General features: G+C 30.1%; 4 protein-coding genes across 5 annotated transcripts in view; 2 read left to right on the plus strand and 2 right to left on the minus strand.

The window, feature by feature from the left end:
- Positions 1-5: 5 nt before the first annotated feature.
- Positions 6-3,716, minus strand: LOC111675099 (kinesin-like protein KIF18A). 2 transcript variants are annotated; one of them, XM_023435831.2, is made up of 6 exons: positions 3,159-3,716; positions 2,388-3,096; positions 1,965-2,318; positions 808-1,648; positions 611-736; positions 6-544 (listed from the first exon to the last, which is right to left on the minus strand). In XM_023435831.2, the coding sequence occupies exons 1-6, from the start codon at positions 3,458-3,460 to the stop codon at positions 441-443; spliced, it is 2,436 nt and encodes an 811-aa protein (XP_023291599.2). In that variant the 5' UTR covers positions 3,461-3,716; the 3' UTR covers positions 6-440. The 2 variants fall into 2 exon arrangements, with proteins under 2 accessions (XP_023291599.2, XP_023291598.2); XM_023435830.2 differs by having other exon boundaries at positions 6-547; positions 3,159-3,714.
- A 1,245-nt stretch (positions 3,717-4,961) lies between these two features.
- LOC111675097 (protein FAM76A) lies at positions 4,962-9,023 on the plus strand. The gene is made up of 6 exons (XM_023435828.2): positions 4,962-5,219; positions 5,820-5,884; positions 5,948-6,061; positions 6,721-6,814; positions 7,056-7,487; positions 7,554-9,023. The coding sequence occupies exons 1-6, from the start codon at positions 5,133-5,135 to the stop codon at positions 8,337-8,339; spliced, it is 1,578 nt and encodes a 525-aa protein (XP_023291596.2). The 5' UTR covers positions 4,962-5,132; the 3' UTR covers positions 8,340-9,023.
- A 397-nt stretch (positions 9,024-9,420) lies between these two features.
- On the minus strand, positions 9,421-11,066 carry LOC111675110 (adrenodoxin-like protein 1, mitochondrial). Its single transcript, XM_046953057.1, has 5 exons — positions 11,013-11,066; positions 10,203-10,317; positions 10,090-10,141; positions 9,916-10,022; positions 9,421-9,855 (listed from the first exon to the last, which is right to left on the minus strand). The coding sequence occupies exons 2-5, from the start codon at positions 10,309-10,311 to the stop codon at positions 9,611-9,613; spliced, it is 513 nt and encodes a 170-aa protein (XP_046809013.1). The 5' UTR covers positions 10,312-10,317; positions 11,013-11,066; the 3' UTR covers positions 9,421-9,610.
- A 127-nt stretch (positions 11,067-11,193) lies between these two features.
- Positions 11,194-13,159, plus strand: part of LOC111675132 (chitooligosaccharidolytic beta-N-acetylglucosaminidase) — a 5,329-nt gene continuing 3,363 nt past the window's right edge. The window contains exon 1 of the mRNA XM_023435866.2: positions 11,194-11,236. The gene's annotated coding sequence lies outside the window, so the exon portion shown is untranslated. The remainder of the gene's footprint in view (positions 11,237-13,159) is intronic.

The following is a 13,159-nucleotide window of genomic DNA, read 5'->3' on the forward strand; positions in this document are numbered from 1 at the left end:
CAATATTAAAAAAAAAATACTTTTATTAAAAAAAAAAAACATATGTAATTACATTAATTTATTTACAGATAAGTGTGAAAGTATAATTATCTGTTTAAAATTGTTTTAACAATAATTAATGCAATCATTGATGGACATGTCCTTTGTTAAAGAAATAGATAAAACCTTTTTTAGAATTGTGCAAAAGTTGGCGAATTCCTTCTTCAAAATTTAGAATTATTCCATACCCCTTTGAAACATTCGACGAACGTATTAGTTTTGCTCAAACGTATGACAAAAAGCATTAAACAATTCGACCAGAGAGTCTCCTCCAAAAACTTCATCCGGCCTATATCATCGTATAGGAAGTTGAGATTTCGGATTCTTCTCCTATGTTTTCTTTGGTACTGTACCACTAAACAGTATAGTCAGTATATCATCCAACGACTCGGCAAATCTGGCTATTTTTTTGTTCTAAACGAAGCTGCCCTATTTAATCTGACAACTGGAGCAGCAGCATCGTTTGCTATGCGTGATATTTGACGTTGATTTATTTGCATGGATGCTGCTGTAGTATTAATAGACAAATTATTAAAATATCCATAATTATGACTTATTAGAGTTTCCTTACCTTTACTTATGACAGTACGAGGACTCTTTCTTATACGATTCGGACTAAATTTTTTGTTTTCTTTTTGCAAACCACCAGCTACTGTCCTAAGAGTAGCATGTGAAAATTTCTTCGATTTCAAAAGAACTAAAATTATAAATGTTTATGTTTAATAGTAATTAGAAATGTATAGAAAGACCATTGTTGAAAGCACTTACCATTCTTTAATTGTTCCGTATTGCATGTTGCTTTCACCATTTTATCCGATAACATATTTGAAACTATATTTGTTTTGACCAAAGTTAAATCTTTGCCAATCTTAGCGTTAAATTTTGTACCCACTGTTAAAGTTGATGTCTTAGAAGGACCCATATAAAATGTATCGTCACCATTAGTATCCATTTCGCTTAAAACATGTGTTTCGTTAGGATTACGGGGCCTCTTTGCAGGCATTTTAAATGTGGTATGCATATCGTCCATGTCAACGTCATCATCATCAACGGCATCATCCGCACTAGAACCATGTATATCATCTGTATCATCTAAATCATACTCGTCTAAACGCAAACGTTTTCTGCATGATCTCATATGTTGATTATCTACATCTTCGTTACTTGATGCTGGCTGTGTACTAGAATCTATAGAATTTTCTCCTTCGATATCGTTATCAACATCATTGCTAAAATTAGTATTGCTCAGATGCCGTTTCAATAGTTCATAGTGACACATTTGTTGTGTATTAAGATTACCATTCTTTATAATATGACTTGCTAATTTGAAAGATGTTTCTAACCATGTTGCTTTTGCACATAATTCCAAATCTATTGCAGTAATGTGTTTATTAATTAAAGATATTTTGGAATTTTGAACTTCAGAATTTTTATATTTTAAATAAATCTGTAGAAAAGATGCGTATTTAGAAGATTTTATTTCTGTTTTTATATAGTCTAAATTCTTATAAACACTTCTGAGTTTTTGGCGCCAGCACTCAATTTCCGACTTTAGTTTATCAATTTTACTGCTTAAATGACATACGGATGATGTATAGCTGGTGCAATTCTGTTTATGAAAATATAATTTTAAGAAATACATGTATTTCGTTAATAACAAGGTTTATAATTATTTCAAGTGTTTGTATAATTTTTACTTCCGAATCCCCGGTTTTCAGTGTTACATTTTTGTATAAAAACAGCGAATGGACGGACATTTTATGGAAATATATTTCATTAAAAAAAGATTTATAAATATCTTCGCGTAACTTTTTTGTTAATCGTTAGATACAATTTAAAAATTGCATATCACTAAGTCTACTCTTTCCCATTAAAAATTATAATAAAAATTTTTTAATCTACTAATATGACCTTAAACAACTTACCTCTTCAGATTCGCAATCTCCATATATTATTTTTCGTGAATTTTCCATGTCTGTCTTTAGTTTTATACGAAATGTTAGATTTTTGACTCGACTCTTTATGCTAATATATTGTTCTTGTGTTTTAATAATCGAAGCATAAATCTGATCAATACGACTGTACCAGGGTTTAAGTTCTGATTCGTCAAATGTAGTTGCCTTATTTGCCTTAGCCTCTAAAGCTGAATTTGTCTGTTTGAGACGTTCATTTTCGTCCATTAGTTCGTTAACCTTCTTAACATAGAATTCCTTTGGCATATTTGTCTTTAAAGCATTCTGTCGCAAAGTAGTACGTATCTTTTTCGCTCGACTGGCATACTAAAAATATAATATTAAAAATATTTAATTATTGTTTAATCTATTTCTTAAGTAATATAACAATCGAACCTTTAATGTGTTGTAGGTGTCTTCATATGTCAGTGAACTCATAGACACATTTGCCACCATTAATGTTTGACAATTGCCCCCCAAAGAGTCTTTCAAAATACGCGTTAAATTTGAATCTCTATAGGGAATATGTTTCAAACCGTCAGCTAATTTATTTATACAATTTCCAAGTGCTAATAGACTTTTGTTAATGCTAGCTCCTTCCTTAAAACGTATACCTATACCCTTTGTACTTGCTGCTCGTTCACTTCCAGCTAAATCTATCATGGATAATTTCACCATACGTTTTGTACCGGATTTACGATCTGTTATACGTATATGTACTTGAAATACAGCATGTGAACGTGAACTTTCAGCATTAGCATCAGTGGGATGTTGCGTTCGATTCGAATTTCCCAAGGCCAAAAGTTCCAACAGTTCTTCAGCACTATATATTGGCTTTAGAGCTAAACCACTAACCACAACACCATTCGAATCTTCGCGCAATTTTAACGGTCCCGTTTTAGTCAAAAGATTCATAACTTGTTCATTATACACTTCCAAATAACTGACTCCAACATCGAATTTGCGTACATCACTTTGTGCTTCTATTTTATCAAAGAGGTCTCTCATTGTGAGGAATGTCAGACCAGGACTTGTAGCACTACCCAGCATAGTAAATGTTTTTCCAGCTCCTGTCGCACCATAAACAAATACAGAGCAATTGTAACTAACAAAAAATTAAATCAAATTCAATAAATTATATTACAGCTTTGGTATCGGATTACTTACCCATTTAAAACAGAGTCAACCAGCGGTGCTGTACATTCTTCAAATATTTGCATATTTGTAGTGTCAGTATCGTAAACACGGTCATACTCCATTGATAATTTTTTATTTACTTTTTTAGTTATATCTCGATGATTTTGTTTAACTCCTTGAAAGAAAAATTCATCTTCGTCCTCATCAGGATCAAACAAAAGCGTTGTTTGATCCATTACTTTTATAATAGTTCTTTGATTTTGCTCCAATTCTCGTCGATTATATGGCCTAACTCGCACAACAACTTTAATATTTTTTTGTTCTGTTGTCATTTTTTTCAGAATATAAGAACTTTTTCCAAATTTTTTATCATAAGCAAATAATTTTTCATACACAAAATAATTGTTTTGCTTTTAAAAATGATGCCTTTCTTGCAGAGCACTGCGCCGACAAATATTAACGTCGTTGGCGACTGACACTAATTACGTCGGCGGCGGCTTAAAATCGACTGTAAGTCGGCTAAGTTTTCAACTACGTTTAGTTTTTAAATTTTAACGATTTTAACCCTTTCCGTGGTTTTGTTGAATATATTCGACATTACAATAGACTCTGTTTTTAAGCATTTTTTGGGTATAATATTTAACTTTAGTTTTAATTTTTTTCTTTTAGATTAAAATGAAGACTTTATTATATTTTTAATTGATATTTTGAAAGATCTTCCGTATTTTAAAAGTATTTAAAAATCAGATTTGAATGAATTGACACTTATGATTACTTTTTAAAAAGTTAATTTAATGGCCAAAAAAATTGTATTTTAGGAGATCGGACTATGCAGATTTAAATTTTATTGTATTGAAAAAAATTTAAGAAGACATTTTACAAAAAAAAAATCATAAAAAATATTGGTGGTACTTTTTAATTTAAATTAACTTTGACCTTCTATAACTTGCTAGGGAAAACTCAAATTCAAAAAATATTATTTTTCCCTGATTCAGCTCAAAAGAAAATTCTTAAAAATTAAAACAAATCCTTTCTCCAAGTTTTACGAACATCAGCCGATATTTAACTATATCCTCCATATAAAACATCTTGCAGAAAATCAGTTTCTAAAAAATCTTATTAAGAAAATTATCAATAACGTAAAAACAAAACAAATAAAATTGTTTATTTACTAGCTATACCCAGTGTGCTGTGCTACCCTAAAAGCAATATAAATAAGAAACTTAACGATTTTGATCATTCTAACTACAATGGTTTTCCAGATATACAATTTCATGTTTCGATTTCAATATCATAGAAAACTCAAAAAGTACCAGTTGGAGAATGAAGAAGTACCAAAAAATATCACTTAAACACCGGTACCATTTTGTACCGGTGTTTCGAAAAACACCCCATTATCAAATGTAGTGTTTCTTGAATAAAATCAAATTTCCCCTTTTGGTACATTTTTCCACCCCATTAACGAAATAAAAATTATGTTTCAAAAACTTGCAACATCGTATTGGGAGCCCGTTATTATGTATTCATATGTATAAGTTAATAAACCAAAAACTATGTTTCATAAAAAAGTACCAAAAATAAATAAACGTTCGTCGTGTTATGAAAGATTCAAAAGATTCAAGATGGTCATTATTAAAATTGTATCTTACAGTTATACCAAAGTAAATTAATAATAATTAATTTAGTTTGTACAATATGATGTGTCAATTCGCTTCAATATTTCTGTTTGTAAGTAGAAAATTTTTTGAGTCGTCGGCGGCACGGCTTTTTAAAACTTGGCCGGAGACGCAACGTCGTTGTTTAGAGCCAGCGAGTCAGCTTGTATCTCTGGTCGCCATTTTTATTTTTTACAATTTTTTGACAAAAGAGATTTGCGTCCTTTTTTGCAAAAAATATAAAAAAGATTAAAGTAAAATTTAACAAAGTTCACAAAAAATAAAACTAATTTGTAAATACCGTTTACATATAACAAATCAAAAAGATATACATATAAAATAGAAGAATATGAGTGGAAAAGTATTATTTGCGTGCTCAAAGTGTTTCTCGAGGCATCCATTTGAGGAATTATCGTCGGGAACTCAACTTTGCAAGGTGATGATAAATACTAATAAAACAATGTTATAATAATAGTTTGTTAACAAAAATTAACAAGAATGGTGGTTCATATAATGTTCAATAAATAAAATGTATGACACACAAACAAAAGCTAAAAATTTAATGTTTTTGTTCAAGACGCGGTAAAATTAGGAATAATGATTTTATGTGCATTTTTACGACAATAAAACATAATGTAGTTCGACAACAGCGATCGTATGATACCCTACAAGTTTTTTTTTTTTAACAGTACTTGAAAGTTGACCTTACATCTGACCCATTGTGTTTATATTGTAGTGATTTTAACTCTTCCATAATTTCGTTTTGGAATACATTTTTATATGTATGACTGCTACGCTCCATTGTATTTGACTAGATGAACTAGTAGACCGATTTTAATCGATCTTGGAGTTTTTTTCAAATAATAAAAATTAAAACAAACACATTTTATTGACACGAATATATGCATACATACATATGTATGTATATGCATGTAAGCTACAAAAAATGCATTCATTCAGTGAAATAACTTGTTTTGTTATATACACCGATAAAAACACATTATTAATTAATTTTATTTTATATATATTTTTCTAGAACTGTCGTGGTTCCACCTCCGTGGTTAAATGTTCTTATTGTCGTTCAGAATTTCAACCAAATTCGTAAGTATAAGAAATTATTGTTATTAATTTTATTTTTTCTAATTTTTTCCTTTAAATATATAGAAAATCTCAGAATATTTGCAAAAAATGTGAACATAATCTGAGTAAATACGGTAAACCCAGTGCCTGTGAGTGTTGCAAAATTGTTGCAGCTTTTGGTAACTCCAAGTGCATGAGGTATGTTAAAGTATTCTTTAATTTATTTTTGATTTTTTCAATCAAATTTTCAAAATTTATTCAATATGTAATTTAAACCCTTGATGAAATATATTGAGTACACAATAAGTATAAACTTTTCAGAAATAATAAGTTTTTAGTAGTTATTTCGAAGAGACACTCAGCTTAAGTAAAATAAAATTTAGTAATAATTAGTAAAACTGTGAAGACAGTTTGGATCACCTTATAAATAGAAATAATATAAAATTATGCAAAAAAGTAAAAGCTTCGTTAAAATGTTTCTTGCATTATGAAAAAATTTGTTAGCAAAAAAGTTAATATTTGATTCTAAAGATATTAGCATTACACAATTCGTATAACTTATTCTTAAATATATTCAATAAAATTGTATATGACTCTCGAAATTAATTGTGTATTCAATAACTTAATCAACATATTCGAATAAAATTTTGATAAATACTTGTGTCTATAAGAAACATTTTTTTATTTATAATTCATCGTTTTATGAACGCAAACATTTTTCTTCTTCTCTTTTTCTACACATATGTATATAAAACGCAAAAATAAAATAAAATGATCTTACATAAAATTCAACATATTGATGATTGGACAAACCCTCAACTACCAACCACCCTTTAACTTTATTACATAACTTAAAGATGTGCAAGCTACGAGGCCAGATATGGACCACCAGTACAGTGTGACGAATGCAAACTAAGATCAGCCTTCGATCGACGTGATGAAAATAAAAAGGTGTGAACAGAACTGTTAATACAATGAAATTATAAAAGTACATGTGCTTTTTTAAGGACATACTGTAGTTTGTATTGAAATGTTTTTTGAATGTATATAGAATTTGCTGCAAAATGTAGTAATTAGTCTATTTAAAACGAAATGTAGTTTAAAGTTAAAAATATGTTTGCGTTCATAAAGTATTTGTTATAGTTACTACTTATTTATTAATTTACAAAACCTTTTATATAATTTATTTTAGGTTAATGGCAAATTGCTGTGTTGGCTTTGTACCTGTGCATATAAGCGGGCTTATCTAAAAGCCCAACAGGAGGGTCGAATACCATCCAAAAAAAGGCCTCATGAAAAATCACATCGCGATAGTTCTACTGCGTCGGCTAAAAAACCCTCCCGTAGTGATATTAGCAAAACAAATAGTAGCAATACAAATGTTGCTGTATCGGCTGTTAGTGCAGCTGGTCTCGATATGCCAGAAAAAATATCACGTACTGGTTCGTCAGGCAGTGGTAACGGTAGTATAGGTTTAGGATCAATTGCTGCACCAGCTGTAGTGAGTATTGATCCAAATTCCGCCGATCACGTTGTGGCTATGACAACTTTAAAGGAGCGTATTGCTAGTCTGGAAAAGCGTTTGTCGCAAAAAGACAAGGAGTTGTTAGAAAAAGATAAATTGGTAATTTATTGAAATCATTCAAAAAATTATATAATTGTTATTTTTTCTGTTTTTTTTTCTATTAAGCTTACCGAACTTAAGGGTAAAAACTTTGAAAAAGAAAATGAGATGCGTAACAAATTAAGAGATATTGATAGATTAAATGAAATGAAAGTGGATAATTTAAACAGAAAAGTTGCATCTCTACTTAAGGAGGTGGCTATGCTAAAGAAAAGCAACAAAAAGAATAATGGAGGTGGATCTAGTGCAGCTTTAGCTGCAAATCGAGAAAAGGAAAGAGAAAAACGTGAACGTGAGAATGTTTCTCCCAAAGAAGAAATAACCGCTGCCAGCACAGCAACCGAATCATCGGATAAAGATGATGAAAAGGACGATGCTAAGGAAGACATTAAAAGCGAAGATTCGCGTGATTCACGTATCAGTACTAAAGAAGAGACCAAACCTTCGAAAGTGGAGGATGAATCTAAAGAAATTGAAGCTGAGGAAGATGAAGAGAAAGAAAAACGTGAGGAACGTGAGAAAAGTGTTAAGAGTGAAAAAAGCGACAAGAGTGAAAAGAGTGTTAAAAGTGAGAAAAGTGTTAAGAGTGAAAAAAGTGACAAGAGTGTTAAAAGCGAGAAAAGCAAAAACAATAAGGAAGAAGACGTTGAACGTTCGGGAACTCGTTCTCGTTCCGGTTCAAGATCAGTATCACGTTCAGCATCTAGATCTAAATCTCGTTCCCGTTCTCAATCTCGTTCTCGTTCACGCTCTCGTTCACATTCTCAATCACGATCTCGTTCAGGATCTCGTTCACGTTCTGGTTCACGTTCACCATCTCGTTCGCGCTCTAATTCACCCGATTCCAATTAATCAACGACAGAAACTTTTCCTTTTTTTATTTACTCAATTTTATTAAGTGTTTTTAGAACATCTAATACACAATTTTTTTTCTTATTGTTCTTGCTTTTTTTTAATTTTTGGAATATTTCAAACATTCAATTATAATGTACTGATTGAAAGTTTAGAGTAAAATAAAGTTATGACGCTCATATATCTTTCCTAAATAAAATACAGATATTTATGTATGTTTGGTTAGCCGATTAAAGACTTTCTCGTTTAGCTTTAGATTCTTTATAATGTGTTTTTTTTTAATGTTTTGCAACACTTTTCTTCCTTGTGTTTTTCTTTTGCTCTCTTTCTATATTTTATAATTCCTTTAAAGTCGTATTTTATATTCTTTTTTTTTTATTCATGATTATTATTCTTAAGTTTATATTTTTTATATTCTTTTTAATTATAATTAAATTATAATATAGTTCAATTTTATTAATTTTCTTTTTAATGCTCGATTTGTACTTGATTCACGAAGAAGTATTGGACAATGAAAAAAGAAAAAACTAGTTCATGGGAAAGATTTTATAAGTTGCTTACAATTGCTACTACTCTATACTTTTTCTTTATTTAGTTTAAGATGACTATTTAATTTTTGTAATTAAATTTATATTTTAATTTGAAAACACAACTTTAATACGTTAATAAAAATAAATAAACAGATTGAATTTTTTTATTAAAATATTACCAAATCTTTAATAGTTGTATAGTTGTTGCTGGGGTTGTAGAACCGTACATATGTGCAACGCTTGGTGGTAATGTCTATTTTACTCCATTTTTCGGGAGTAACATTTTAACATGTTGTTCATATATCCTTTATTTATGTACAGATTATGCAGATATGACAAATTTTTCAAATTTTAAATAAGAATTCTCGAAAGAATGTCTAATGAACGTTTATTGACGATTCAGATTCTCTGATATCTGGGGTTTTGTAAATATGGAATATACACTGATAAGGTCGGAAAATAATATTGTAGAAATTACAAATGTAGAGAAACTTATATTTAACTTTCTTGCAAATATTATACACTCTTTATAAGATCTGCTGCCTCACAAGTAAAGTTTAAAAAAATATATATATTGTAAGGTTTTAAATGACATTATTTAATTTAATAGCATTTTAATGGACTTATTGCATATAATAATTGCTTGTATTAAAAACAAACATAAAATAATGAAACAATATTTGTATCAACAATATAGAAACGTCTCTATAGTCTCTTACGAACATCCATATACAAGTGACTTCAATGAGGTTTAGGTGTATGACCATCTACATAAAAATTACGAGTAGCCTTTGGTAATGTTAATTCTATGCCGTCCAGTTCTTTCGTTAGTACTATTTGACAGCCTAAACGAGAATTTTCTTTAAGAAACGGTGCCATGTCTAATAAATCATCTTCTTTTTCTTCGGCCTCCGGCAATTTGTCTAGATAGTCATCATGTACATAAACATGGCATGTGGTACATGCTAAAGAAGCTTCACAAGCACCTGCAAGATTATGTATTAAAATTATTCAACACATCAAACTACTAAAGTTAAAACTATTACCCTCCATTTCAATTTCGTAACGATGAGCCAAATATAAAACATTATCACCAATTTTACCCTTTACCTCAGTTCGTTTGCCATTTTTATCGACATAGGTAACTCGTACACTGAAATTATTTTCAAAATTTTTTATTTTTTTTTTTAATTTTTTATTAAAATTTTCTTCTTTCTTACATTTCATCTGCTGACTTAGGATCTTGCCATTCATATTCTCCATGTCTGTTAACTGTAAGTAGTTTATTTAATATTTAATTACAAAATTATTTATCCAAAGATATTCCACTTACTCGTCGTTGTTTGCAACAGTCGAAATGGTGTTCTTTTTGGAATCTTTTGGATATTTTTAGAAATAATACTACCAGAAATTCTAGCTTGCCGCAAAAATAAACAAAGCATTTTGTCCTAAAAGGTTATGAAATAATAACAATAATAATATTGCACAGCTGTTTCATCTTGTTTATCATTTTGATAACATTGTTGCCGTTCTTCAAGTAATTGTTTTTTTGTGGGGAAATTTAATAATGTTATCATATTAGCGTTTTTCAAGTTATAAATTTAAATAATAAGTTGAAAATAAATTTTTTCTGTATTTCTACTGTGCTACTTTATACATAATTTGAACAAATTATCTCAGTTTTGGTCATTTTATTTTTTTATTTACAAATATGAGAAACCTATTTATATTACACAACAACTAAAAATTTCATTTCATTCCATCGTTTCCTAGGGTATTTTTTAAATACCTTACAAAATAAATTTAGCCAAAATTTGTTAACTTCACATTCAAGAAAAACATTTTTTAATGCAAGTGCATATAACAATTTCAGTCGCAATTCAGGTCTGAGTTGGGGAACAACTCTCGCGTCATCGTGATTATTTCTTAAACGCGTTCAGGCTTGTGTTTGTTGCCTGGCTTTCGACAGTTTTGCGTCTCGCTCGCACTGGTGTAATGTATTACTTCATGTAACTGTTCAAAGTTACATGTTGTCTACATTAACCTCGTGCTTTCGTTTTACCTCAAGTGAGGTTATGTTTTATTGGTGGAGACCATAGAATACTCAAACGTTTTTAACTGGTGGAGACCATAAAATACTCACGATATAACCTGGTGGAGACCATTTAAACTCAAATATATACTGGTGGAGACCATTAATACTTTTGATGAAATCAAGTCCGGATGCTCCAACTTCCTATATGAAGGTATAGGTCGGTTGGTGGGGTTTTCTCTGGACAAACGTGTGATAACCTGGCAATATGAGTGCTTGATGCACCGCCATCCTAATCAAAACCCAAAAAAAAAAAAAAAAAAATATAACAATTTGTAAGCTTTTTGGAACTTAAAATTATTTAAAGTTAATGTTACTATTTAATATTAAAATTATTTATTTACAAGTTTATTAAGCAAAAGTTGCATAATGTTGTGCAATTTATATAAAGTTTTTATTGTGAATTATGTAAATATGTATGGTATGCATTTGTATGTACAGTGTCGGTCAAAACAATTTGAACAAAAGAAACGTTACATATTTATGGAATTAACAAAGTTATTTGCGGCTTTAATCTAGTTTATCCAAGTTTGAGTAAAAGATTCCAAGATCCAAAGGCACATACCAATAAAGAAATATTACATTCCTTTAAAAAACTTGGCCTTCAAATAAATGGAACACAGTAATGAACCATTTTTTTAAATCCAGCAGGAATCGACAAGCCCATGTTGTTTTCCGATAAAATATATGGGGTTATCAAAAAATAATACTTACGATAGATTTACGCAGAAAGCTACTCCTCAGTGGAATTCTAAAAGTATTCAGCATTACCAACGAATATATGAGATATTTTTATTATTTTGAATATAAAACACAAACACTAAAATATTCAAAAATAAGATTTTTACCAATTGTAAGAATGTAACTTTTCTTTATAGGTATGAGCATAAATATATTACTTTATTTATTAAATGATACAAGTTACATTTGTCCAACATATTTTGACCGACACTGTAAGCACTACATTTTGTTGCTTGCACCTTTGTTGTTATTTTCTTGCAGTTTACAATTACAAAAATAAATTATATTCTGTAATCGAACCATGCTGACAGGAGTCAGTTAGTTTACCCATTAGGCCCTGAGTCCATGATTATCCGCAGAGATTAATTTTGAAATATTGTCAATATTTTAACTGATGTAGACTCACGATTTAACCTGGTGGGGACCATTTAAACTTAAATATATACTGGCGGAGACCATTAAACTATAAAATGTATTTCTGCTGGAGACCAAATAATACTTTTGATATAATAATGTTTGGTGATCCAACTTTTTTTTATAAAGATATAGGTCATTTTAACCTAAACCCAAAAAAATATTGTACGAAACTGCAATTACAATGTTACAGTGAATTACTAAAAATTTATTTGCCACAAGCATGAAACTGACCCGTAGGCATAGACCAATTGTCCCCAAAATATTTTTCTTTTAGTTTTTATAAACAAACTATGATTATTGCTCAAAAAATGTTATTTGTTTCAGCAAATTTCCCCATACACAGTACAAGCATGCTTGTGTTGTGTATCTACCGGTCCACACTAGGAAACTTGCGTGAAAGAGAAAAAGAAAGAATATCATTCATCTCTCTCGCGGTACGGAGTTTCACATTCTCGGAAACTGCCGGTCCACACTGCCGGTTCATTCGTACAACAACAAATCAAAGTAATAAACGCATAGTTTCTGACCTGGTTCACACTAGGCAACTTTTTTTTTAGGAAACTTTTGATTTTTTGTGTGTGAGAGAATGAAATATCAACCATCTCTTTCTCTCTCACACAAAATCAAAAGTTTCCCAGTGTGAACCAGCTCTCTGAAACAAAAGTTTCTATGTGTGGACATTAAGACAACTTCAAAAGGAAATTAAGAAAAAGTTTCTCAACAAAAGTTTCCTAGTGTGGATGAGGTCTATGGGACCCTTAAGCTTGACTTCAGAAAATATTGAATTTTTGGTTTACTTATCATTTTAGTAGTTTTTTTCAATATTACTTAGGGCTTTTTGGATTTTATATGACGATGTATAGTTCAACAAGTTTATCTTTTATCTTCGTTGAAAATTCATTAGTTTTGTCTACAAAACTTTATCTATACACCTAGGTTAGGTTAGGTTAGGTTTGCACAGGTAGCCAATGTCGGCTTTACTTGGGTCCATATTGATCCCTTTGTAAAAAAAAATACCTGTAAGGAGAAGAAAAGAGAAG

The sequence above is a fragment of the Lucilia cuprina genome, chromosome 5, assembly GCF_022045245.1.
Source record: "Lucilia cuprina isolate Lc7/37 chromosome 5, ASM2204524v1, whole genome shotgun sequence".
Classification (NCBI taxonomy): domain Eukaryota; kingdom Metazoa; phylum Arthropoda; class Insecta; order Diptera; family Calliphoridae; genus Lucilia; species Lucilia cuprina.

Bases quoted from the DNA above. Each gene is read 5' to 3' on its own strand.
- LOC111675099 (XM_023435830.2), bottom strand. From the start codon at position 3,460: ATGACAACAGAACAAAAAAATATTAAAGTTGTTGTGCGAGTTAGGCCA. The intron at 2,319-2,387 runs GTTCGATTGTTA...TTATATTTTTAG, and splicing joins ACACCTACAACACATTAAAG to TATGCCAGTCGAGCGAAAAA. The intron at 737-807 runs GTAAGTGCTTTC...TTATAATTTTAG, and splicing joins TACGGAACAATTAAAGAATG to TTCTTTTGAAATCGAAGAAA.
- LOC111675110 (XM_046953057.1), bottom strand. From the start codon at position 10,311: ATGCTTTGTTTATTTTTGCGGCAAGCTAGAATTTCTGGTAGTATTATT. The intron at 10,142-10,202 runs GTAAGTGGAATA...AACTACTTACAG, and splicing joins ACTGTTGCAAACAACGACGA to TTAACAGACATGGAGAATAT. The intron at 9,856-9,915 runs GTAATAGTTTTA...ATAATCTTGCAG, and splicing joins TTACGAAATTGAAATGGAGG to GTGCTTGTGAAGCTTCTTTA.
- LOC111675097 (XM_023435828.2), top strand. From the start codon at position 5,133: ATGAGTGGAAAAGTATTATTTGCGTGCTCAAAGTGTTTCTCGAGGCAT. The intron at 6,062-6,720 runs GTATGTTAAAGT...CATAACTTAAAG, and splicing joins GGTAACTCCAAGTGCATGAG to ATGTGCAAGCTACGAGGCCA. The intron at 6,815-7,055 runs GTGTGAACAGAA...AATTTATTTTAG, and splicing joins GACGTGATGAAAATAAAAAG to GTTAATGGCAAATTGCTGTG.